Source organism: Chiloscyllium plagiosum, chromosome 1, assembly GCF_004010195.1.
Source record: "Chiloscyllium plagiosum isolate BGI_BamShark_2017 chromosome 1, ASM401019v2, whole genome shotgun sequence".
NCBI classification, from domain to species: Eukaryota; Metazoa; Chordata; class Chondrichthyes; order Orectolobiformes; family Hemiscylliidae; genus Chiloscyllium; species Chiloscyllium plagiosum.
This window is the reverse complement of record NC_057710.1, coordinates 69,409,481-69,437,055: the sequence shown is the minus strand read 5'-3', so window position 1 is coordinate 69,437,055 and position 27,575 is coordinate 69,409,481. Positions and strand designations below refer to the sequence as shown.

General features: G+C 39.6%; 1 protein-coding gene across 4 annotated transcripts in view; it reads right to left on the bottom strand.

Annotated features, from left to right (window-relative positions):
- Window positions 1-27,575, bottom strand: part of LOC122549289 (interleukin-6 receptor subunit beta-like) — an 80,224-nt gene that overhangs the window by 10,158 nt on the left and 42,491 nt on the right. For all 4 annotated transcript variants that reach the window (XM_043688838.1, XM_043688829.1, XM_043688856.1 and 1 more), the window contains exons 4-12: window positions 22,617-22,916; window positions 20,247-20,367; window positions 15,036-15,199; window positions 13,730-13,887; window positions 11,560-11,710; window positions 9,188-9,270; window positions 7,136-7,352; window positions 6,259-6,450; window positions 993-1,094 (exon numbers count right to left, since the gene is read on the bottom strand). In XM_043688838.1, coding sequence (XP_043544773.1) covers window positions 993-1,094; window positions 6,259-6,450; window positions 7,136-7,352; window positions 9,188-9,270; window positions 11,560-11,710; window positions 13,730-13,887; window positions 15,036-15,199; window positions 20,247-20,367; window positions 22,617-22,916 — 1,488 coding nt within the window. The remainder of the gene's footprint in view (window positions 1-992; window positions 1,095-6,258; window positions 6,451-7,135; window positions 7,353-9,187; window positions 9,271-11,559; window positions 11,711-13,729; window positions 13,888-15,035; window positions 15,200-20,246; window positions 20,368-22,616; window positions 22,917-27,575) is intronic.

Genomic DNA, 27,575 nt, shown 5'->3' with positions numbered 1-27,575 from the left:
ATGATTAGCAATTTTTAAAATAATCCTTTCATAGAATGCCATCACTGTTGGCAAATAAAATTTGTTCATTAGACTACTTGCCCTGCAGAAGGTGGTGGTGAGCTGCCCTCTTGAACAGTCCTTTTGATGTAGGTCCAACAAGAATTGGGGAAGGAGTTCCAGGATTTTGACCCAGTGGCAGTGAAGGAACAGTGATATATTTCCAAGTCAAGATTTGTGGTTTGAAGGGGAGCTTGTAATTACTGGTGTTCCCAAGTCGCTGCTATCCTGTCCTTCCAGTTGGTACAAGTCACAGGTTTGGAAGGTGTCGTTGAAGGAGTCTTGATGAGTTACACCAATGCATCTTGTAGATGGCACACATTGTAGCTACTGTGTATCAGTGGTGCACGGAGTTAATGTTTGGGTACGTGGTGCCAATTAGTGGGCTGTTATGACTTGGATGGTGTCAAGCATGTTGTAGGAGCTGCATTCAGCCAGACAACTGGGGAGTATTCCAACACACTCCTGACTTGTGTCTTTTAGATGATAGACAGAGTCTGGGGAGTCAGGAGGAGGTGAGTTACTCTCCACAAGATCCCAAGCCTCTGATCTGTTCTTATAGCTACAGTACTTACATAGCTACTCCAGGTAAAGTAACAAATCAATGAGAAAAGTCATATTTCCACATTATAAATACAACATTGTACTTCTTATTTAATCAAGGACTCATTACTATTGTATATAATATTACGAGGAGACAGAATTAAAAATAAATAATTTTAACTATTCAGAAATAAAAAAGGTATTAAACTTTCTAGAGTATAACCAGTTTTTAAGGTCAGGAAATAGAAAATTTGAACAGGGCCAATTTTACAAGCAGCATTTGTAAGTTGGCAATGCAATAGAGGATATAGCCTCCTCTCTGCTGTTTAATCAAATTTATATAAACTATCTGAAATCAAGGCCTTTGGAAAGTCTCTTATTAGCTGTTAAATCCTTGAATATTTACTTACTATCTTGCTGTAGATATGCCGGTATTGAGGATGGATTTCCAGCGCCATCAGTGTACACAGCATAAACAGAGATGTTATAGCGCTTAAACTTTTCTAAATCTCCTGTGAAAAAAATCAACAAAGGGGAAATGTGCATCTCATGAAGATTCTTATGCAGTTTACTTTCAGCATTAAAAAACAAAATGTAGATGTCATGCTCAAACTTTAACTAGTCACATTCTTTACAGTAGTGTATGCAATGCAATGCTTGATCCTTCTCACTAATCTAGAACCACACATTCGTGATAGTCGCTATTCCAAACAAAACGACATTAATCAGCAGACTCATTATGAGTCTTCACAGACATCTCAGCCCTGCTGAATTGTTTGTATCATTATACTCCGTGCAACTGAGGAGAAGTTAATTCTAGCTGTAGCTGCCTGTTTTACAACAAACTGATGTAGATGAGAAGATACATTGGGTAGACTATCATCATTGTTTTATATTAATCAATTAAAAATATTGTAGAATGTTCATTAAAGTATATAAGTGGGAATACTATGGTCTCAGATTTGATAATAAACAAACTGCTACAAAAAGTAATCTGTAATTTCTACTCTCTTAAAGTCCACAAGTTTGGAAGACGATTGCAAATAGACTAACATTTCTTAAGCACTTTTATTATTTTACATTCATATTTTATTTAAATGTGCATTAAGAATGGGTGTAGTTGTTCAAGCTCATAAAAATGTGCTTCGAGGATGTCCGCTAAATTAGACATAAGCACAGATTTTCCAATTATGCATCAGTTAGCAGCAACAAAAACTGAAATTGTTGGAAAAACCTAACTTGTCTGGCAGCACAGTTAATGTTTTGGAACTATTAACCCTTCTTCAGAACTGATAGTAGCTAGGAGGAAGAGGCAAAGAAAAAAAACAATAGCTGGAGATGGAGCTCAGAGAAAGAAAAAAAGGAATGGGTACAGATCAGCCTGGGACAATGAATAACTATTAATGGAGACCATAAGAGGGAGAGAGAGAGAGAGAGAGAGAGGAAAAAAAGACCTGAAATGTTAACTCTGCTTTTCTTCACAAATGCTGCCAAACCTGCTGAGTTTTTCAGCAATTTCTGTTGCCTTTCTGATTTCAGCATTCACAGTTCTTTGCTTTTTCTGATCAGTTAGCAGCAAGTTATTAGTACCAACTCAGCCAGTGGGCTACACATAGCTGATTCTGCAGGGTTAGCTTTGTTCATACTTAGTGGGTGAGCTCGGGCACATATTTAATTCAATGCTGGGAACTCTCTGTTGAGAGAAAAAATGCGTAAACAGCTCCTTAAGGTGATTATGAAAATAATAATTAAAATCAAAGGGAGACTTTTTTTATTTCATTCGTGGGATGTGGGCGTCACTGGTAATTATTGCCCGCTCCGCGTTGCCCTTGAGAAAGTGGGGGTGAGCTGCCTTCTTGAACCACTGCTGTCCCTTTGCTGCAGTTATACACACAATGTCCTTAGGGAATGAATTCCAGGATTTTGACCCAGCGACAATGAAAAAGTGGTGATATATTTTCAAGTCAAGGTGGTGAGTGGCTTGGACGGAAACTTTCAGGTGGTGGTGTTCTTGAGTATCTACTGTCCTTTTCATTTTAGAAAGAAATGGTCATGGGTTTGAAAGGTGAACTTAGTGAATTTCTGCAGTGAATCTTGTAGGTAGTATACATGGTTGCTATTGAGTGGGTTATGGACTCGGCCAGATCACTCAAAACATTCTTAAGCAGGCAGCCCAGACCATAACTTCGCAATTTGTTTCAGTAAGTGTACAGCGAAAATTACCCAGAGTAAGTTAGCTAGATTAACTACCAGGTTTTAAAACAGACAAAAATTTATTCACAAAATTATACAATGAAACACAAAGAACAGAAGAAAGACCCCTACAGAACTCTGATTTAATTATGCTGTTCCAAATATGCACCACAGTCTCAATAAGCAAACCCCCTTAAAAAACAGTAAAAATGGAACAAATGCCTACAGGTTGAAGTTAGAAGGGCAGAAGGAGAGAGAGCTCTTGTCGCCAGTTCACACACTCCACTGCTGAACTTCCAACTAGTTCTGGACTGAACTGCTCAGCTAGAGAGCTGACCACTCCCCTTTCATTATACAGGTCACTTCTAAAACATGACTACTTTGGCCTGAAGTCTCATCGGTTTACATATAAACAAAACGGCCTCTCAATACCTGTCAATCTCTGTACCAAACCAGTCTAATCAGAACTGGAAGCTGTTTACGATCCCTCTGAAAAAAAACCAAGGACACAGTATCCGTGAGAAAAGGAACAGCTTTTAGAAAAAAAGGGACCAGGTTTGTGACAATGTCAGTGCTGGGGGGAGTGGATATTTGTGCATATTATGCCAATCAAGTGGCCATTTTGTCTTGGATGGTGTCAAGCTTCCTGAGTGCTGTTGGAGCTGCATCCATCCAGGTAGTTGGGGAGCATGCCATCATACTTATGATGGTGAATAGGCTTTGGTGAGTCAGGAGGTGAGTTACTCACTGCAGTATGCCTTGCCTCTGCCCTGCTCTTGTAGCCACTGTGTGCATATGGTGAGTCCAGTTGAGTTTCTGCTCAATTGTGACCTCTAGATGTTGATAGGGGGTTTCAGTGATGGCAACACCATTGAATATCAAGGGGCACTGATTAAATTGCCTCTTATTGGTGATTGTCATTGCCTAGCATTTTTCAGTCCAAGCCTGGATATCATCCAGATCTTGTTGCATTTGAGCATGGACTCCTTCAGTATCTAAGGAGTCACAAAAGGTCCTGAACACTGTGCAATCACTGGTGAACATCCCCACCTCTGACTTTATGATGGAGGGAAGGTCATTGATGGAGCAGCTGAAGATGGTTGGGCCTAGGACCCTATCCTGAGTAACTCCTTGAGCTGAGTTGACTGCTCAGTCAAAAACCACAACCATCTTCCTAAGTGTCAGGTATGATTCCAACCAGCAAAGAGTTTGCCCCGATTTTGCCAAGGCTTGTTGATGTCACACTCAGTCAAATTTGGCCTTGATGTCAAGGACTGTCACTCTCACCTCTGGAATTGAGCTCTTTTGTCCATGTTTGAACTAAGGCTGTAATGAGGTCAGGGCCTGCAGAACCCAAACTAGGTGTCACTGAGAAGGTTATTCCTGAGTAGGTGCTGCTTGATAGCCCTGTTAATGACACCTTCTATCACTTTACTGATAATTGAAAGTAGAATGATGGGGCGGTAATAGGCAGAGTTGGATTTGTCCTCCTGTTCTTGTACAGACCATAACTCAGCAATTTTCCACATTGTCGGGCAGATGCCAGTGTTGTAACTGTAGTGGACCAGCTTGGCTGGGGAGAACAAGTCTTCAATATCATTGCCAGAATGTTATCAAGACCTGTAACCTTTGCAGTATCCTGGACCTCCACTCCTTTGATATCAAGTGGAGTGAATTGAATTTGCTGAAAACTGAGTCTAGTACATTACCCTGAGGAAGGGCGTAACTCAACCCGAAAGGTTAACTCTGATTTCTCTCCACAGATGCTGCCAGCACTGCTGAGTTTCTCCAGAAATTTACATTTTTGCGGCTGAAGACTGGTATCTGTAATGCTGGAGACCACTGGAAGAGGCTGGAATGGATCATCTTTTACTCTGCATTTCTGGTTGAAGATTGTTGCAAATGCTTCTGCCTTATCTCTGGCACTGACGTATTGGGCTCCTCCATCATCGAGGATGGGGATATTTGTGGAGCCTCCTCCTCCAGTGCATTATTTAACTGTCTGCTACCATTCATAACTGGATATGGCAGGTCTGCAGAGCTTAGAACTGATCCGTTAGTGTGGAAGTCTCTTAGCTCTATCACTTGTTGCTTATGCTGTTTGACATGCAAATAGTCCTGTTTGGTAGCTTCACCAGTTTGACAGCTCATTCTTAGGTATGCCTGATGGATTCCTGATGAAGGGCTTTTGCCCGAAACGTCGATTTTCCTGCTCCTCGGATGCTGCCTGACCTGCTGTGCTTTTCCAGCACACTCTGATCTCTATGCTGAACCTACCATGCTGTCTTGCACTCTCTATTGAACCAGAGTTGACCCCTGGCTTGATGGTATAATATCTATTACAACTCCAGTGGCTTTATTTAGAATAACATTATTGGTAAGCTTTCCAGAGTTCTCTAACGTTCAACATTAAATTCAACATTTGCAAAGACATTGATAAGCAATAGAAAGTTAGGGTGGCAGCACATACATACTTGGAAATGGGAGTACAGTTGGTGGTCAGGTCACAGAGGAGTGCAATCCCCCTGGCACACCATTGAGGGCTGAAAGGCCTGTTCTGTGCTATACTGTTCTATGTTCTATATTTGATGGCCATCACAATGGAAGTGGTGTGAGTAGAATGAGATGAAATTGAGATGAGTAGCTCTGCTTGCCAGTCTGGAGAACCCTCAAAGATTGTTATGTGGTTATTGGGTGAGAATATTACTGATGAATCTCACTGGTCATTTCAGCTCACCCAGAAGAAGGTATAATTTCAAATGATCCATGGAGCCCAATCCCAGTAGAAGTCAACATCCTCAGGAAATAAAAATGGAAATGGGGTGAAAGGAATAGCTGTCCCTCTCCTTTAATCCCTCAGTGATCATTTCATTGTAGACTAATACCCAGACAGGGAAGGTGGTAGCCTAGTGACATTAACACTGGGCTATTAATCCAGACAGCGAAAGCAAGGAATGCAGATGCTGGAGATTAGAGTCGAGAGTGTGTTGCTGGAATAGCACAGCAGGTCAGGCAGCATCCAAGGAACAGGAGAGTCGACATTTCAGGCAAAAGCCCTTCATCAAGGGCACTTGCCCAAAACGTCGACTCTCCTACTCCTCGGATGCTGCCTGACCTGCTGTGCTTTTCCACCACCACATTCTTGACTATTAATCCAGAGACCCAGCTAATGCTCTGGGGACTGAGTTCAATTCCTGTCATGGCAAATTTGAACTCAACTTTTTAAAATCAGAGATTACAAGTCGAAAGATGACCATAAAACCCTTGCCAATTGTCAGGAAAAATTGTCAGTTTACTAATGTTGTTTAGTGGAGAAAATATGCCACCCTTACCTAGTCTGGTCCATGTATGAATCCAAATGCACAGCAATGTGGTTGACTCTCAATAACAGATGGGCTATAAATACTGGCCTGGTCAATGACATCCACATCCCATGAATGAATAAAAAAGAAAGTCTCTTTTGATGTTATTCTAAATGCTTACCCTGTAAGTAGGCCATTTTGGAAGTGTTGGGCTCATGTTGCCAATGTAATGGCCCTGCACATGGACTTGCATTCAATATCAAACACCATTCAATGACATATCCATCATCAGGTGGCCTTGAAGTGTTCCAGTGTATGAGCAGTTGGTTATTCTGTGATGTTGTTGTAATGTCTTGAACAGCTGGAAGATCATCTTTTAATAAAAAGGTGCAGAGACATTAATGCACATTGCGGCATGAAGCCTAATAAACTAATAAGAATATGTCTTATATTGTTAGGAAACAGGAATAATAATATCACCATTTTACTTGTTGATTTCTACTGACAAAAAACTGCGTGAGGCAAGCTGCTATCCAGTACGGTACATTCAGGTCAGCCAATGACTCTGAAACTGGTCACTAGGAGATGTGTAACATTAGTTGGAGTACACCATATAATTGACAATGCAGAAGGGGTCTATTCTAGCATTTTACTGGAGATATCATTGGCCTCAGTTCAAATCCCATTTGGCCCAGAATCTGTACTCAGGACTTTGCCTCATTCTAGCAGATACATGGGAAAGGGATGAAGTAACTTGGAGTGAGGGGCAGCAGATGATACTTTGAGTTTGTGCATCAGCTCATAATCTGACTGACATTTGCAAAACATCAACTCATCCTTTGGAGAATGCATAATTGTCTAGCTTTTTAATCTAAAATTTTGAGATGAGAGACTAGTGGAGACTATAAAGTGGTGATTGGGAAGAAGTACTTTGGAGTTAAGCACAGCAAAAAGGCTTTTCATAACATTTCAGGTATTAATATTAATAATTCCTTCTGTGGTCCTTTGAAAAGGTTTTAGTTAAGTAATTGTTATATAGTAAGGACAGTAAAACATACCCATTTGGTTTACTGCTGGAACTTTCAAAGTGGCTTCAGGAGAATCACCAGCTGAGTTATAAGCAATTACAGTTATCATGTATGCATCACGGGCCAGGAGGAAAGACGAGTTCAAGGATGTTGTATTAAACTGTTGTATGATTGTTCGATCCCTTCTTTTCTCATACCAGACTCTGTATCCTAAGATGATTCCATTGGCTTTGGACCTGTTTAATGCCTGCATCAAAAATAACAAGTCATTTTGAAAATAATTTCACTTCCCATTATTTTTCATGGTAAGGCTTATAGATTTGTATCAGTGCATATTCAAGATCAGAGTGGATACTAATAATTTGACAAGTAGTACATAACTGAAAATAATACCATTTTCCCACAAACTCTGAGTCATTTCTCACTTCTTGTATATCCTTATGCTTGCGCAATTTGGAAAATTAAAGATAGTGGGAAAACTATAAATTCTGACTTCTAGAATTTGCATAGATACAAACAATACTAACTGGAAGATCAATTTAAAATAGATACCTACTGAAAGTAAAAATTGCTAAATAACCTTGCATAATCAAACCACAATTATTTCATCTTCAGCTGTCCATAATGGCATTTCTGCGGCCAAGACTGTAACTCAGTTGGTAGAAAATCACATTAAAATAATATGCATTTCACTTTGACAATTCACAGTATTAATTAACAACTTAGATGATGGCATAGAAAGTCATATATCCACATTTGTTGATGATACAAAAATAAGTATTGTGTGCAGTATATATGGAAAAGCGATGGATTAAGAGAATGGGTCAATCCACTTTGGGAGCCATAAAGGAATAGAAAGGATACTTTTTAAATGGTGATTGGGTAGAAACAGGGGAGACACTAGTATATTTGCTGGGCTAGGTATTAAAATATAATGAACAGATGCAGGAAGTAAACAAAGAGGCTAAGAGAAGGGATTTGAATATAAAGGAGTAGAAATGTTACTTCAACTGTACAAGGAGCTGGTTAGACCTCACCTAGAGTACTGAAAACTGTTTTGGACACCACATCCTTGAAAGGACATACTGGTCTTGAATAGGGATCTTGTCACACAGTGGTTGTACCTCTACGTCTGAGCCAGAAGGCCCAGGTTCAAGTTCCACCTGCTTCAGAGACATGCAATAACATCTGTGAGAAGGTTCATTAGAAAATGCCTACACTGGTCTAAGATGGGGTTCAATGAGATTTACCAAAATGATACCTGGACTTCAAGGGTTAACTTAAAGAAGAAACTAAACAAAGTAAAACAAAATAAAGAACTGCAGGACGTAGCAATCTGAAACAAACAAAAACAGGACTTTGTGGAGAAATTCAGCAGGTCTGGCAGAATCAGAGGTAACATTTGAGTCCAGTGACTCTTCACAAAGTAAAGCTGAATTTCCTGGAATTGAAACAAAAACAGAAGTTGCTGGAAAAGTTCAGCAGGTCTGGCAGTATCTGTGGAGAGATGTCAGAGTTAACGTTTTGGGTCCAGTGACCCTTCCTCAGAACTAGAATTGAGAATATTAGAGAGCACCATAATCAATCGTTGGCAAGATATCAGGGTAAAACTGGGAGAAGCTTGTTAGGGTTAAAATATTAGGAAAAAGTGATCTGACAACATCCACTATTTACCAAAGAGTTTATTATCGCACTTCTTTTGGGTCAGAAGGAGCTGGGGGGGGGGACGGGGGGACGGGGACTGGAGACTGAAATCTGAAGAACTAAAAATTGGATGGAATTAACCTCAAACCATTGTAGGGTGGAATCCTTAGCTGATAGGAAGACATTTTAGAAGCTTTTATGCACAATGTGACAGTGTCAGGACAGATGTGACAGAGATGAAGCAAAGGAAGAGGGATGGAATCTTTACAGAAAGAAAACCCACCACAGAAAGAATACCAGGAAGCAAACAACGAGACTGTGATAGATAAACAAAGAGGGCTGCAAATTTAAAGCAAAGTTAATGCAATTCTCCCAAGGTTAATATAATTTGTTGGTCCAAATTTATCTCTTGACAATCACATAACATTGTAAAGCTACCTTCCACTGAACATGCACTTCTCTCTTTCCCTCAGAATCAAGATTTTTAATTTTTCTCCAAATAGAGGGTCCTGTTAATGGATCTGCAAACAACAAGAGGAAGTATAAAATAAACACAGAACTCTATTAAACTTCATCCTGATCAATCCACTTATTCCATGTCTTACTTTAATGAAATAAGTCAGTCTTCAGATGTTCATGCTCATAGGTAGGTTCTTGATTAGTAAGGAGATCAAAGGTTAAAGGAAAAGGCAGAAGAATGAGCTTGAGAAATATAATCAGCCATGATCGAATGGTGGATCAGACCAGATGGATTGAATGGCCTAACTCTGCTCCTATATGTTTTGTCATATTCTCTTCATTATTGATGCTTTCTCATTTCTGCAGGAGTGCTGTGTTAACAAGGATTCTTATGTTGCTGCAATCTCAAATATAAAACTAAAACTGAACTGCTTTCAGTAAGCATAATGTGAAATACATTGGGTTCAGAGAAGAAAGACAATTGTGGAAAGGTTCAGAGAGACAGACATAGAAGAGACAGAAATATCTTTGTTGCTGTTCAAAGGTTTGTACATCAAGGTTAGTGCAAAGGGTCAGAGAGTAATAATGTCAGATGGAAAAATATCCTTACAGCAGTGAAAAGCTTGATTTATCAATGTTGAGTCCATTGACAACCAACACCAACCTGTTCTGTGCTTTGTTTGGCAATATACGGTACAGTCTGAGAACAGCAATGTGGGCTAGGCTGGATTGAGTGGTAGAATTGTGTAAGGAGTTTGCAGAGGCTCATCGCTACTTCACGCACACCTCTTTGCATCATGCATGATTTACCAAGCAGCAAGTTGAAATTAGCACTAGACAGCGGCAAATTGCCAGTTAATGCCACAACTCACCTCACTAATCTAGTTTCCTATCTTATTAACATGTCAAACAAGCTATACATGAGAGAACCTAAGTGAGTGATGGGTGACCTGAGTGGGATCTCTGTGTTGTACTCATAAATGAATCAAGACAGTGACCGATGCCATAGATGCAATATCACACTGGCTCATTTTCCTGTTATTTTCCCATGACAAGGTTAGACTGGACCCTGGGCAGTACAAACATAGCTGATTCCTCCAGAGGCAGGGACCATCAATCCCACCCACTTGGCACTGAGAGAGCAGTGTCACAATACCGTGGAATTCATCAGCAGGGAGGGCTTACAATCCATTACACTTCCTGGAGATGAGTGCCTACTACCCTGGCAGCTGCCACCACTCCTTTATTCTGGAGGACTCCCATATACTTGGTGCCTTACAAGGCTGGCTACTGGGACACCGGGCTACCAATTGCAATATGGCTCAGGACAACATTGCACAAGCCCCTGACTGATGTGGAGCACAGATACAATATTGCCCATTCCTCAACCAGAACCATCAGTGAATAAGCAACTGCTGAAGATGGGGTTTTTCTGCTTGGAATGGTTTGGGATGCCCCTGCAGTATGACCCATACAGAGTGTGCTGCATCATCCTGGAATGCTGTGCTCCGCAGTATTGGAGGAGGCCATGAGAGGACATGATAGATTCCGAGGCGTCGGGGGAAAGCAGCAATGATGAGATAAGGACACGATAGAGTTGAACTAGACTCCATAAGCTAGACACAACCTGATTGACATCCAGTGCCAGTGGGTGAGAGCTGGGCGCAGCAGACCATCATGGACTGTATAACTCACACTGGTCATCCTGCCAACAGTTGGATTGCACCGACAGGGCAAAATGCAACCTCGATTATTTTGGTTTGTTTGATTTTTGCTACTGTCAATTAAAGCTCATGTTTGGAATTGTCCAATGGCTTGCTTGCATATAATGATCTTCTACTGCACAAGGACAAGATGTGGCTGCACATTTGGTACTGGAGTCAGAATAGCTATGACTTAGAGGGAGTTTTTAAAACAGGATGTAGCTGAGGACAGGTAAACTATGAGGCCTGGTGGATAAACAGTGATTATGGTGAGAGAGTGGGATTGTATGTGGGAGAGTTCAGCTATGTTGGCTATGTGCTGTGAGCAGCATGGCTTTGTGGATAATGTACCGTTACTTTACCAGTGAGGGCCAACACCAAATTGCTGGGTATACAGTGACCTTCTAAAGATGTATGGGTGCAAGTGATGCTGGTCTTTGAGCATGTACTCAGTGAATGGTGAGGTGTTCTGAGAATGGCATGTGGAAAAATCCAAGTTGAAAAAAGTTGCAGCAGGGTCTGTAGTTAATGAGGTACACGTGGTAACATACAACGAAAAAGCTCACTGGCCTCCTGACGAGAAACATCCCAAAATATTCAGCTATTAGTCCAGAAGTTCTATTAATATTGCAAAATTTTAATACATACTATCTTCAGGGGTTACTCCACTTTTCATTGAGCTCCATCGACTCCAGTAAATTTGGTCTTTACCAATGCATCGCACAGCCACTGTATAGTTGGTGAAGGGTTTGAGGTTCTTAAGCACAAATGAAGTGTTACTAGCTGTTTCTTCTTTTACCTAAGAAATGTAATTGGTATGTATAAATAATTGCATTTAATTCAAACAGCAATGAATGCAAAATGTCACATCAATCATAACTTTTCTGTAAAAAAAAAGATGGATCAAGAACTAAATTGTTAACCTGTGTTTGGGGAGACCATCCCCAATTGCCCTTGAACTGAGTAGCTTGCTAGGCAATTTCAGGGTGCTGTCATGCATCAGCCACTGTGGATCGAGAGTCAAATGTGGGTTAGCTGACTAAGAATGAAAGGTTTTCTTCTGTGAAGAATCGGAGCCAGATGGATTTTTATGACGGTCCGTGATAATTTTATGGTCACCATTACTAAAATGAGGTTTATATTCCAGATTTTTATTAATGAATAGAATTTAAATTCCACTAGATGTCATGATGGGATTAGAATTTATATTCCTCCAAAGCATTAGCCTGGCCTCTGGATTACTAGTCCAATAACATTATCACTACATGACTGTCCCTGAAAGATTTGCTCATGTTGTTGGCATGGTTTAAGTTGGCCTGTCAGGGTGTTGGGATCCTGAGAGGCAAGACAGAAATGAGACAATCAAAGACAAAAATAGAAATTTCTGGAAAAGGCCAGCAGGTCTGAAGAGAAATCAGAGTTAACGTTTCGGGTTGAATGACCCTTCTCACAAATGAGGCAATCAAAACTGGCAATGGGAAGAAGAAAAGTAGGAAGTAAAAATGGAACACACCAATAACAAATACCAACATCAAATCGAGCAAAAGCAGAATAACATTCATGAGGCATTCATGGCAAGGTGGGTGAATTGATAGCATAAATAGAAGACAACAGCATAATCTAGTTGCCATTATGGAAACATGGCTGAAAAATCACCAAGGCTATGAATATTCAAGGATATTCAATATTTAAGAAGGGCAGACAAAAAGAGAAAGGAACTAGGGTGGTATTTTTAATTTAGGATGTGATCTGTATATTGGTGAGAGAGCATCTTAAATCAAAAGATGATTTCATTTTTTTTAACTCCAAACAGTCGTGGTAATGTAGCACACAGTATAAATCATTGAGTTAGAGGTGCTGCAATTAGCATGGACTACTTAAATCTACATATAGAATGAGCAAATCTAATGAGCACCAATTTGATGGGGGATGGATTTCTGGAATTTGTACAAGATGGTTTCTTCAGCAGGATTTTAAGGATCCAAAAAAGGAATAGGCTATTTTAGATCTAGCTTTATACAATAAAAAGGGTCAAATTACTCTTGTAAAATAATGTTTAGAAAAGAGTACCCAAAATATGCTGGATTATTCCATTATGTTTGAAAACAATGTAATTCAATCTAAAACTAGACTCTTGAACCATAGAAGTATTGGAAGCAAGTTGGCTGTGATGGATTTGGAAAAAGTATTTAAAAGGCATGATGATAGACAAGCAGAACCAGACTGTTTATATTTGGATGGTCAGGAAGCTTTTGATAAGTTGCACACAAAATTCAAGTACATATGAAAGAGGGTAATATGTTACCTTGCATTGTGGGTTGATTAACAGAAAGAAAGCTGAGCTTTGGAATAAATGAGTAGATCTCCAGTTGGCTGGTTATGACTAGTGGATGTCACAAGGATCAGCACTGTTTCTGGTTTCCAGCATCTGTTCTTTCAGTTTTGATCAGCATCTTAGTTTTGTTTTAGTCATTAAAGACCAAAGTTCTTTTAACATTCCAGGAAAACTTAGAAGTCAAACTCATGATCATTGATATACATGAGGATGCCAGATGAAATATTCCCAAGTTTTTTGGATGACACAAAACTAGATGGGAATGTGTGTTATCAGCTTGATTCATCAAGGTTTCAAGGGGATTTAGATGGCTAAGTGAGCAGACAAATACAGTCCAATGTTGTCACAAACAAGATACATTTCAAACTATTAGTTACATAGATAAAATATTACACAGAACTTGAAACACTATGTATTTGTTGGCACTTTGGTGGCATGCTAGTTCAAAACAGTGGCTTACAATTGATTCAAATGGTTGTGTACCTGAATCCATTTGTTTGTACCAACTTTTTGGTATTGCAGATCATAGTATAATGGAAGGTTTGGTGGTGCCATTTTAGGTTTGCACCATGTTACAAGCAAAGACCTTGATTGACCCAGGATAGAGTGAACAGTTACATTCCAAGGTGGATCAGTTTTCCCTGTATTAAAGAATAAACCAGTAATCAGTCAAGTTATCTTGCATTTATTAAAATTTCAAAAAACAAATGACAGTGAGATTGCTTCATGTTCATCTTGGCCTATATTAGCCATTCTTAAGTGAACATATTCTTGGATACATTGAGAAAAATTATTGAGGAATTACTGAGGAATGTGATTCGGAGGCAGGACCAAAAGTAAATTTTGAGAGAGACATAATGGATTCCCTGATATTTCCCTGCCTCTGTACTCTTTTACCAGTTATGGGCAAGGAATGGCTGGTTTCCCCTATCTGGGAGCACAGGCAGACAATTGAGAACATTTACAGTCAATTTGGAACATCGAAGCAGAGTCGCAACCAACCTTGAGAATGAAGAACAGGCCACTCGCACTGTTCTTTGCTAAACTATAGGAGGCATCAGTCAGACCACAGCGGGAATACTGTGAACAGTTTTGAGCACCTTCTAAGGGAAGATACACTGCCATTGGAGACAGTCCAAAGAAGGTTCACTTGGCTACACCAAGTATAGAGGAACTGTCTTATGGGGAGACATTAATAAGGTTGGACTTGTATTTATTGGAATTGAGAAGAATGAGGAGTGATCTTATTGAAACAGATGAGATTCTTAGGGACATTGACAGGATACATGTAGAAGGGTTGTTTCCCCTTGTTGGACAGCCTAGGACCAAAGGACATAATCTCAGAATAAGGAGTTGCACATTTAAGACAGAGATGAGGAGGAACTTCTTCTGTAAGGTGGTATTAAATCTACGGAATTCTTTACTACAGAGGAATGTCAAGGCTAGGTTGTTAAATATATATTTAAACTTGAGATAGACAGATGTTTAATCTAAAGGAAATCAAGGGTTATGGGGAAAAAGCAGGAAAGTAGAATTAAGGGTTATCAGATTAGTCATAATTTCATTGAATGGCAGAGCAGATGGAGTGGGCTGAATGGCCTTTTTCTGTTCCTTGTCTTATAGTCTTATGTGTATTGCTATTTGAAAGGAAAGCGTACAATAAAGAAGGATGTTCTCAGGAACAAAATGCGTGTTCTATTTTCCCCCATTTTACTGACACTTTCACACTTACAATGGCTTTGAAAATTACTGCACAACATAGATTGTTGAATGAAATATTGATAATTACAAGTATGCCAAACGTCCAGGTCTAAAGGATCAGATGAGGCTTTGCCGAGAGCATTCTGTGCCTCTACAATAATTGCATAGTTTCCTAAAATGTCTAATTCTGGGTATTCAAAAGAACACGAGCTCTTCTTCAAGTTAGGACAGATCTCATTTTTCATAAATTGCCTGTAAAAAAAAATAAAAGCGGGGATAAAACTGAAATACTAACAAAAGAAATAATTTCCTTTTTTTAAATTGATTATATAAATGACAGGATTTCATGAAACAAATCAACCTGCCAGTGCTAAACAGGTTCTATCATTGCAGACCACATCAGAAGTGCCAACATACACCATTATTAATGTCCAATCTATCTATTACACCTCATTGTCATAAAGCTGAGCCAATGTGGAGGGAAAGGCTTTTTTTTGCTGTTTTTGAATCAAATTAGATCAACCAAAAGCTGTAATTTTCTCCTTGGTGGTCCTTGGCTATTGTCCCTTTGAATATGTTTGTGTGATGGTATCTTTGCTGAAATGGCAAAAGCAAAAGAACATTATGGAAGTACTGGTATGATGGCAATGCAGTACCAATTAAAAAATAGTGAGGCAAGAAAACAATGCTGTCATGGTCTTGCTACATCTGAGCACCTACTGCTTCAATATTTGAGGAGTCAGAAGTAATACTGAACATTGTATAATCAGCAAAAATGTCCACTTCTGAGCAGCTGAAGATGACTGAGACTAGGGCACTACCCTGAGAAACTCCTGCAGAGATGTCCTGGAACTGAGATGACTGACCTTCAATAACCACAGCTGAAAATGTGTTGCTGGAAAAGCACAGCAGGTCAGGTAGCATCGAGGGAACAGGAGAATCGACGTTTCGGGCATAAGCCCTTCTTCAGGAATCAGCCCTGAAGAAGGGCTTATGCCCGAAACGTCGATTCTCCTGTTCCCTGGATGATGCCTGACCTGCTGCGCTTTTCCAGCAACACATTTTCAGCTCTGATCTCCAGCATCTGCAGACCTCACTTTCTCCTTCAATAACCACAACCATCTTCCAATGTGCCAGGTATGACTCCAACAGCAGAGAGTTTCCCCTGATGCCCACTAATTCCAAGTTTGCTAGGGCTCCTTGATACTTCACTGGGTCAAATTTGATATCAAGAGCTGTTATTGAATCAAAATTAGTTGAAGACTGGCTTCTGGGATGCTGGAGACCTCATCAGTAGACCAAGGTGTGTGTGTGTGTGTGTGTGTGTGTGTGTAGGAGGTAAGTGGATATCCGGAAGTAGAAAAGTTGAAGACGGAAGAAAAAAAAACTGGCATCAAGTACAGGTATACCTGGGATGTGGAATAATGTAAAAAGACAGTGTTCTCAAAGACAAACACTATCTGAATACACAAAGCTTTCACAACAAGGTTAATGATCTAAGGTCAAAGGCACAAATAGAGGTAAATGGTTTTGATCAAATTGCCATTACAGAAACATGGTTGATTAATGGCTGGTAAACAAATATTCACAGATATTCAAATTTTAAGAAAGACAGACAAGGAGGAAAAGAGTAGAGTTGCACTAATAATAAGGGAAGGAATCAGTACTTTGGAAAGCGAGGGTCTCAAATCAGGAAAGCAATACGTGGAATTTGTTTGAGTAGAACTAAGAAATAACAAAGGGTAGTAAGACTTTGATTCAAGTTATTAATAGGCCGCCAAATAGTACTGGTAGTGTGAGGCATGGTATTAATCAAGACGGAAGCATGTAGTACAGGCAACACAGACTTTAATCTATGTATAGACTTTAACCAATTGTGAACTAAAGCTGTGGAGGACCAGTTTCTGGACTGTGTCAGAGATGATTTTCTAGAGCAGTATGTTGAGGAGCCAACTAAAGGACATGCTAATTTAGATCTAGTACTATCTAATGGAAAGAGTTAATTAATAACCTTTCTGCAAAAGAACCTTTCGCGATGTGTGAACACAATATGACACAAATCTACATTCTGTTTGTGGAGAAGGTAGGTCAACCCACATAAAAAATGTTTTATATGAATACGGGAAATGATAAAAGCATGAGATTGGCTGGGCTAAATTGGGAAAGTGCATTAAAAGGATGACTGTACATAGGTAATGGAAAACCTTTAAAGATCATTACATGGCTTACAGCAACTATATATTCCGTCAATTGGCAAAGTTTTAAAAAAGAAAAATCTGTCCTATGGCTAACAAAGAACATTAAGGATTGTATTAGATTAAAAGAAGGGGCATATAAAATGGCTAGAAATAATAATAAATGAGTATTGAAAGTTTTTCGAATACAGCGAAGGGGCACCACGAAATTGATAAAGAGCGAAAGAATAGAACGTTAATGCCATCTAGCAAAAATATAAAAATGGACTGTAAAAGCTTCCATGATATGTGAAAAGGAAATGTTTGGCTAAAACAAATGTTACTCCGTTAAAAGTAAAGTCAAGAGAATTGCTAAGGGAGAACAGAGAAATGATAGAGAACTTACTTAAAGAAGCTACACAAACACTTGTGTTTGTTCTCACTGAGGAAGACACAAGGAATATCCCAGAATTAGAGATCTAAGTGATTAGGGAGAAAGAGGAGTTGAAGGAAATTAATATTAGCAAAAATGTTGAACACGAGAATTTGACAGCATTACAAGTTGTTAGGTTCCCAGAACGTGATAGTCTACATCACAGAGTGTTAAAGGACATGGCTATAGATAGCATTGATGCATGTTGATTATCTTGCAAATTCTTTGGGCTCTGGAATGATTTCTGCAAATTAGAAGGTAACAAATATCACTCCATTATTTAAAAAAGGAGCAAGAGAAGATAATGTAAACTACAAACCCATCGACTTTACATCAGTAATAGGGAAAATATTAGAATCTATCATAAAGGCCTTGATATCTACACTCGGAGAAAAAAATATTTGATTAGGCATAGTCAGCATGGATTTACAATGAAGAAATCATGTTTGATGAACTTGTTGAGTAAGCTACTAACAACATTTATAAAGGGGAGTAGATGGATATAAGTTTGGATGTTTATATATATTTATATTTGGACCTTCAGAAACTTTTGATAAGATCCCCTACAGGAGATTGGTTAGCAAACTTGAAGCACATTGTATAGAAGCTAATACAGTGACTAACAGACAGAAAACAGACAGTCAGAATAAATGGGTCATTCCAACACTTGCAGACTGTGACTAATGGGGTACTGCAAGGATCAGTGCTTGGGGCCCAGCTATTCACAATATCTTTCAATGATTGGAGACGGGGTTCAAATGTAATTGCAAATACAAAGCCATGCCAGAATGTGTGTTGGGAAGAAAGTGGAAAACATTTTCAGGAGGATTTGGACAGTCTTACTGATTGGAAAAAAATGTAGAAATGGAATATAATGTGGAAAAATGTGGTAAGAAGAACAGATGTGCACAGTAATTCTTAAATAGTGAAACTTTGGAAAGTGTAGATGTCCAAAGGGACTAGATGGCAATCAGGAGGTTTCTTTGCCCATGTCTGACCCAATGCCATGAGACTTCATGAAGTTTTCTGTTCTTCCTAGCAAAGTGGATAACCTCATATTTTTCCACATTACATTCCATTTCCATATTCTTGTCCTATCACAAAACCTGTCCAAATCCTTGAAAAACAATGTTGAGGACTCTCAGGCAACTCCTTCCTGACTGTCTACCACTGTGCTGCTTTCTCTGATGATGCCAGGGATAGTGACCATGTTGCCTGGACTATTGTAAAGAATATTCTAAGAGTATGAGTATATAAGGCTGTTGTTGGACTAGTTTGTGGGACAGCTCTCCAATTTTGGCACAAACCCCCAGATGTTAGTAGGGAGGATTTTGCTAGGTTGCTGTTGTCATTCCCAGTGTGTAACCTGTTGATAGATGGTCCATCTGGTTTCATATTTTCTTTTAGGTTCCTTAGTGCCTTAATACAATTAGGAGGTTTGCTAAACCATATAAGACTCAGCCGTATTGCTATGGGTCTGGAGTAATAAACGAGACAAGAATGGCAGATTTTCTTCGCTGAAGGGCTTCAGTGAACTAGAAGGGATTTGTATGACAATTGAGAATTGTTTCAATGAGACAAGTTTTTAATTAAAGCTTCATTAGTTGAATTCAAATTATACCAGCTGCAGTAAGATTTTAACCCATCCTCCCCAAACTTCTACTCTGAACCTCTGAATTATAAGTCCAATGACACTACCACAATACAGTCTCCTCTTGATGCCAATAGAAGATTCTTGGATTTCCTTTTATATTAGATACCAGCCTCTCTTTACATTTTCTTTGTTTCTTAGTCATTTTTCACTTCACCTATGAATTTATTTTATTTTTATAATTGTTTTATCATTATCAACTGTATATCAGTCATGCATCCATTTTTTTCAGTTTCAGCTTACTCTTTTTTTTCAATCACCTAGGGAGCACTGGTTTGTTGGACATTTCTTCCCCATATGTAGAAATTTACTTCAACTATAGCTAAATATCAAGCCACATTGCCTGATCTTCTTCAAATCTTCTGAGATGATTTTAGCACAGATGACCTCTCGCTTTCCATCAAGTAATGCTTACTTGTTTAAGGATCCCCCTTCATTATCATTATTCTACTTCCATTAAGTTAACTTTTGGGTCATAGATAACAATTATGAAACGTGATAGCCACAGGACTATCTCACAGCCCTTTTATCAAGATCCTGTCTTGTGCTCAGATGCTCTGCAAATGAAAAACTACGACATTTTTATCTGGAATTCCAACAATTTTTAAAACTTAACAATTCTTTCTGGTTTTAACTGGAGGCACTTCCCAGCAGTTTCATCATCAATTATTCTTAGTGCAGCAGCAAAAGTGTAATGTATATGATTTTCATTTGTTTATAATGACCCTGTCATGACCAAATACTGTACTTAAAATGTAGCAATATCAGCATATACAGACCTAACAGGAAATAATTCAAAGCAAAAGCAAATTTGACCCCTGATCAGCAGTTTTCTAAGAGTCGAGACACCATTCCAGCACCAATAATTTACTGGAAATGACAACAAAATTTTAATTCATTCTACAGTACATGGTTTGAAACATTCTACAGAAGTAGTTCTTAAGTGATACAGTTCTTCTTTGGCACAAAGAAATTAATTGAAACATTGATATCATGTCCAGTGTTATAAGATCAAGTGCAATATGTCATTTTTATACTCACCGTTTTCTAGTTAATGTAAAATTAGTCTTTAGGTGGGTTTCACGCCCTTGGTCCCAGGAACAAGTAAAGTTTACACGCCAGTATGAAATGCAGGAAATATTCTTTGGCTTATCAGGAGGCACTGAAACAAAATAATTATAATGAAACACTATAGGCAGCATATTTTATGAATTTACATTTCTGTCCAGTGCAAAGAAGCGTTATGTTTTGGCAATTCAGAAATTAAGTTCAACGAAATCTAATTCAGAAAATAGCAACAATTATGAATCATTAAAAGGAAATTATGCAGAAATCTTGAAAGTTGATGCCTTTCAGTTTTAAAAAGTGATGTTTTAAAAGAGACAAGTGTTAGAAGTTTCAGCTTGGTAGACGTTATAGTAATCCCTCAGTATGTACAAGTGCAATAAATTTCTCTGCTTTGCTGAGAGAAAAACTGCATGTATGCAGACTACAATTTCAGATCTGACAAGAGAATATAAAAAAAGTCACCTGGAGTTTATTGCTTTTATTCTGCAGGAATATAGTAATATACCAGGAGGTGACTTCCTAATTGCCTTCCTGGTGGTCCTCTTTGGAGCAGCATTCCTAGCAGGCTAGCACATTGCAGCCACTAAACATACTCACTCACCCAAATGAAAAGCAATTCATTTCCAATTAATCCAGCAAGGAACTGTTATTTCAGAATGAAACTTCAAACTAGATGCAATCTTGAAAAGCTTAATTCTAGGCTAACTAGTTAAAGTATTCAGGTTCTGAGGAAGGGTTACTGGATCCAAAACATTAACTCTAATTTCTCTCCACATAGTTCTGCCAGGCCTGCTGAACTTTTCCAGCAATTTCTGTTTTTGTTTCTGATTTCCAGCATCCGTAGTTCTTCCATTTATTTGCTTCTTCTCCTCCAAAACCTTAACTCCGTTATATTAATCAATGCCACACCCTCAGTTGTACCTGAAGATTGTTCTCTCGTGATCAGCATTTCAGGCCATAGCTATACACAACATTCAGTGTTCAATCCCTGTCTTGTGCCTTACATTGGACAATTACCATTTTGAAATGAACCCAGGGACTGAACAGAAAATGCTTATTAGTTGAGTTCAACACCATATATACTTTTCTTGGATTTCAGAATACATAATTTGTAATATGCTGTTTAAGGAATAAACAGCAAAACAAATGTAGCTGAGTGGGACATCTGTTGGCCTTCAGACAAGGTTATTACTGTGTGTGATTAGATGATCTGTAGCTATGATGTGGAGGCACAATGGAGATATCCACTCCAGCAGCAGATTGCATTCGGTCCCCAACAATCTGTGGTCCTTCCATGGAGAAGGAATAGAACCTTAAAGAACCAAAGCTGTGATAAGACATCTCAAAAAGCAGCATTAAAGTGACAGCATGGAGAAGGTCATAAACTTTGTCTCTCTAGGGTTACTAATGCTAAAAATACTCAACGGGTCAGGCAACATTGATGGAGAGAAAAGCAGAATTGGCCTTTCAATCCATTAACCTTTCACCAGGAGGTCACTGACCTGTAACATTAGTTCTGTTTCTTCCTCCAACTGTGCTACCAGACCCTCTCAGTATTTCTGGCATTTTATGTTCAGATTGCAGATTTCTAGCAGCTACATGATTTTGTTCTTGATTTCCTTTTTCTAGAGCAGATCTAAGGCTTTTCTGATGCTGCAGTTCAACCCACTTTGAGCAATGTGGCTTGATATTTGGCAAACTTTAGGCTTTATTTTTATATGTTGCATGCACAAACCAGCTATAACAGATTTCTACAGCAATGAGTCCAATTTTCTGAATAGCCTGAGAACTGTTCAAACCTGCACCACAAGAAGGAGGAATTCAGGCAAGAGGTTCATCAAGTCTCTTTAAACGGTGTTGGATTATAAGTTAAATGGAGTGGAAGCCTCATGGATCCAAATTGCATATCCTAAGCTAAAAGGAATTTTGGACTCATTCTCTATAAACTGATGTCACTGTGTCAAATCACCATAATCTTCTCCACAGCAATTATGAATGGACAACAAATGCTGACTCAGCCAAAGACACCACATTCCTGTTGAGTGAATCTGAGCTTAACCCTATATGTACCACAATAGGGCGAGAACTGGGGAAAACGTTTTGTCCACATCCAAGCCTTTGATTCTCAACCACAAAAGCAAAGTTTTACATATTACTGGGATACTAATAATTATGTGGATTATTCCCAGAACTTGGTATTTCTTTATTTGAGGTTTCATTAAACAAAAACTGACATTAAATATGGTCACATGTTCTATTCAGCTATATTAGAATTTCTATTTCCTGGAGTCCTTATTCTAGCCTAGCAAGTAATACAAACATTGTTACAGAAAAGATACTTACAGCCTGCTTCAATTTCAAAACGATGAAGGATATTTGGTGCTCCTTTGATGTTAATGTGACATGTCAAATAGGTTCTTAATGCATCAATCCTCTTTAAGGTTACCCAGGAAACAGTTGCATTGAAATAATATTGTTCTCGTGAAATTTGGGTATCATTCATTCTCCAAAATATGTGACTTGCATTTGCATCCAATAACTGGAGGCACTCCTCTCGTAATGCACAAGACAGAGATATATTTGATTGTAGTTGAACCACTTTTGATGTTGAATCAACATCATGGCATAGCAATTTCAATTCACCTGTGCATTCAGAGAAAGAAATAGCACTGAAAGAAAAGCATAAAAGGAGGCCCTTGCGTCCATCATTTCTAGGTCAGCTGACAGTAGGTTAACCAGCCTACTGGTTGGTCTGTAGCCCTTTAAGTTACTGTGCTTCAAATGCACATCCAAACAGATTTATAAATACAAAGAATGTTTTTACCCCTTTCATTGATTGAAGTCGTGAGTTCCAAATTCCTACCATCTTCCAGAGAAAATGATTTCTCTTCAACTCTTTAAATCAATGCCCCCTGACTACTGACCTTTCTACTGAGTAGAATAGGTCCTTCTTATCCATTCTATCCAGATCCAATATAATTTTATACACCTCAATTAAAACTACACTTAACTTCCTCTCTCCACAGTAAACAACACCATCCTATTCATTTTCCTTCATAATCAAAATTCCCCAATCTAGGCAATATCCTCTTAAATTTCCTTCATAGCTTCTGTATAAAAGGTTTCCTGTAAGAAGGTACAGTATGAACCTAGTACTCTAGTTCATGCCAAACTATTGTTTGATGCTATTCTAAACTCCCTATTCTTGCATCCAAACCTTCAGTTAATAAAGGAAAGTATACAGTTTGTCATCTTAACTCCTATAACTATCTGTCCTACTACTGTCAGTGATCTGTGGACTTGAACTCCACCATCTCTCAGTTACTCTGTAACATACTATTTATTGTGTATTCTTTTGCTATTTTAGTATGCTCTAACTTCTACCCCTAATTACCCCGTCCTCATTAACTTACATTAGCTCCTGTCCAGAACTGCCTCAATTTTAAAATTCTCATTCCTGTTTTCAGTTGTCTTAAGGGTTTCCCTTCCTCCTATATCCAGAATCAACTTGATATTTTCAGCCCTCTGAGAACTCTGCACATTTCAAACTCTGGCATCTAACTCATCCTTGACTTTCACTGGTGGCTGTGATTGCAGCTACCAGTGTCTAGAACACTCTCCTAAATCTTTCTACCTCTCTCTGTCTTTCTCTCCTTTCTCCTTCAAGATGCTATTAAAATCTCCTCTTTGAACAAGCTTTTGGACATCTACCTTAATATCGACTTAAGCGGCCTGGTACTAAATTTGGATTTGTAATTTTCCTGTGAACTGGCTTGGATGAATTTACTAACTTAAGGCTACTCTATAAATTTAGCGTGTTCTCACATTGTGTGAATTTTGTCATCTTTTTCCCTATGAAACACCACCCACGTACAAGCCATTCACTCTGGCTAAACATTCATGCTTCAGTTCCCAGCATATGTCATGTGTTTACCGATTGCAATCCCAACAATAGGATGTGCTCCAATTGAATTTTGTATCCCTAGGGGAAGGAAAGTTAAGTTGAGACACTGTTCGCATTTCCTAATTGTTACTGAACGACTTTCTAAAGGAAATTACATGCGTATAGATATCAACTGATAATAGTCTTGGCATTACTTCCAGTATCCTGTATAGCCTGTCAGATACAGAATGTTCACTTAGATTGGATATTGGAAAACAGAGAATGTCGGTGAACAATATTCCAGTAAAAGGGGAAAGAAATTGTACTCTAGTTTCTGAATCAAAATAATATTGATAGGTTCCATGTAAACATGTTATTTGCATTATACAGCAATGCCAGACCGTGATCACAACTGTACCACATAGATTTCCTGTACTTTATTTCCTCTCCTGTTTCTCAGGTCTGTCATCTTTGATCTTCACTTAAATTACTTCTTTATCATCTGTACCAAACTGTCTTTTGTCACTGCTTCTACTTAATATTTGAGTTTATTGCCAGTCTATTATAATCTTGTCCCTGTATAAGAAGGGAAGGAGGCAGAAGATGGAACATTACAGGCTGATTAGCCTGACCTCGGTAGCTGGTGAGAATTTTGAGTCCATTATTAAGGATGACATGGCAGGATACTCACTAGTAAAATAGGGTGAAGTCAGCACAGCTTTGTCAATAGATGGTCATGCCTGACAAATCTATTAGAATTCTTTGAGAAGCAAGTTAGAAAAAGGATAATCAGTGGATATGAACTATTTGGAATTCCAGAAGGCCTTTGACATCGTGCTGCACAGGAGACTGCTAAATAAGAACCCATTGTGTTAGGGGCAAGGGACTGGCATGGATAAAGGATTGGCTGGCTGGCAGAAGGTAGAGTGTGGGGATAAAAGCATCTTTTTCAGGCAGCTGTGACTAGTGGAGTTCCTCAGGGGTCAGTGTTGGAACTTCAACTATTCACATTATACATTAACAGTCTGGATGAAGGAACTGATGACATTGTTGCAGATGACGGCAACGGCGGCACGGTGGCACAGTGGTTAGCACTGCTGCCTCACAGCGCCAGAGACCCGGGTTCAATTCCCGCCTCAGGCGACTGACTGTGTGGAGTTTGCACGTTCTCCCCGTGTCTGCGTGGGTTTCCTCCGGGTGCTCCGGTTTCCTCCCACAGTCCAAAGATGTGCAGGGTCAGGTGAATTGGCCATGCTAAATTGCCCGTAGTGTTAGGTAAGGGGTAAATGTAGGGGTATGGGTGGGTTTCGCTTCGGCGGGTCGGTGTGGACTTGTTGGGCCGAAGGGCCTGTTTCCACACTGTAATCTAATCTAATCTAATCTAATCTAATCTAATCAAATCATGACACAAAGATAGTTAGAGGTTATAGGTAGTTCTGAGGAGGTGGGAAGGATGCAGAAAAACTTGGACAGGCTAGGAGACTGGGCAAAGAAATGGCAGATGGAATACAATGTGCGAAAGTGTGGCGTTATGCATTTTGGTAGGAATAATAGATGTGTGGACTATATTCCAAACAGGAAATGCTTCTGAAATCTGAAGCACAAATGGACTTGGGAGTCCTGGTTCAGGATTCTCTTAAGATTAACATACAGGTTCAGTTGATAGGTAGAAAGGCAAATTCAATGCTTGCACATACTTTGAGAGCACCAGAATACAAGAATAGTGATGTATTACTGAGGTTGTGTAAGGCTCCAAGCAGACTGCTTTTGGAATATTGTGAGCAGTTTTGGGCAGTGTATCTAAAGAAGGATGTGCTGGTCTTGGAGGGGATGCAGAAGAAGCTGACTAGAATGATCCTGGGGATGAAGGTAAGGTAAATAGTTTATTTCCTAATCCTTTTTTTAAGTAGTCACTTCGGAAGTTAGAACAGTGGGAATGGAATGTAGGGCAGTGGAATGTTCCTCTTGCAGAATGTGGGAAGTAAGGGTCACCACTAGTGTCCCTGCTGACTACATCTGTGGGAAGTGCACCCAACACCAGCAGCATTCGGGAGGCAGACGGGGTTATTGACAGGACTTACAGAGAGTAGTCACTCCCCAGATAAAAGAAAAAGACAGATGGGTGACAGTTAGAGGACAGAAAGGGAACAGGCAGGCAGTGCAGGGATCCCCTGTGGCCATTCCCCTCAACAATAAGTATACCGTTTTGGATACTGTTGGGGGGGATGACTTACCAGGGGAAAGCAGTGGGGCACCTGCTGCTCAGAAGGGAAGGGGGAAGAGGAGCAGAGCAGTAGTCATTGGGGACTCAATAGTTAGGGGGACAGATAGGAGGTTCTGTAGGGACGAGAGAGACTCACGGGTGCCATGGTCCGTGATGTCTCTGATCGTGTTTTTGGGATCCTTCGGGGGAGGGAGAGCAGCCCCAAGTCGTGGTCCACATTGGCACCAATGACATTGGTTGGAAGAGAGATGGGGACTTGAGGCAGAAATTCAGGGAGCTAGGATGGAAGCTTAGAGCTAGGACAAGCAGAGTTGTTTTCTCTGGTTTGCTGCCCTTGCCAAATGCTAGTGAGGTGAGGAATAGGGAGAGAAAGGAGTTGAACACGTGGCTACAGGGCTAGTGCAGGTGGGAGGGTTTCGGGCTTTTGAATAATTGGAGCTCTTTCTGGGGTAGGTGGGATCTCTACAAGCAGGATGGTCTTCATCTAAACCAGAAAGGTACCAATATCCTGGTAGGAAATTCGCTAAAGCTATTAAGGTGGATTTAAACTAGTACAGCAGGGGGATGGGAACCAAAATTGTAGGACAGGTACAGAAGAGGATGAGAGTAGGGAGTTCCCAAATCAAATATCTGACACTGGCAAGTGAGAACCTGGTTTGAAGTGTGCGTACTTCAACCCGAGGAGCATCCGAAATAAAGTGGGTGAACTGGCAGCGTGGGTTGGTACCTGGGACTTCGATGTTGTGGCCATTACGGAGACATGGATAGAGCAGGGACAGGAACGGCTGTTGCAGGTTCAGGGATTCAGATGTTTCAGTAAGAACAGAGAAGATGGTAAAAAAGGGGGAGGTGTTGCATTGTTGATCAGGGACAATATTACAGTTGTAGAAAGGATGTTTGGGGACTCATTAACTGAGGTAGTATGGGCTGAGGTTAGAAACATGAAAGGAGAAGTCACCATGCTGGGAGTTTTCTATAGGCCTCCGAATAATCCCAGAGATGTAAAGGAAAGGATAGCAAAGATGATTCTCGATAGGAGTGAGAGAGGCAGGGTAGTTGTCATGGGGGACTTCAACTATCCAAATATTGACTGGGATCACTACAGTACGAATACTATAGATGGGTCAGTTTTTGTCCAGTGTGTGCAGGAAGGCTTCCTGACACAGTATGTAGACAGGCCTACAAGGGGCAAAGC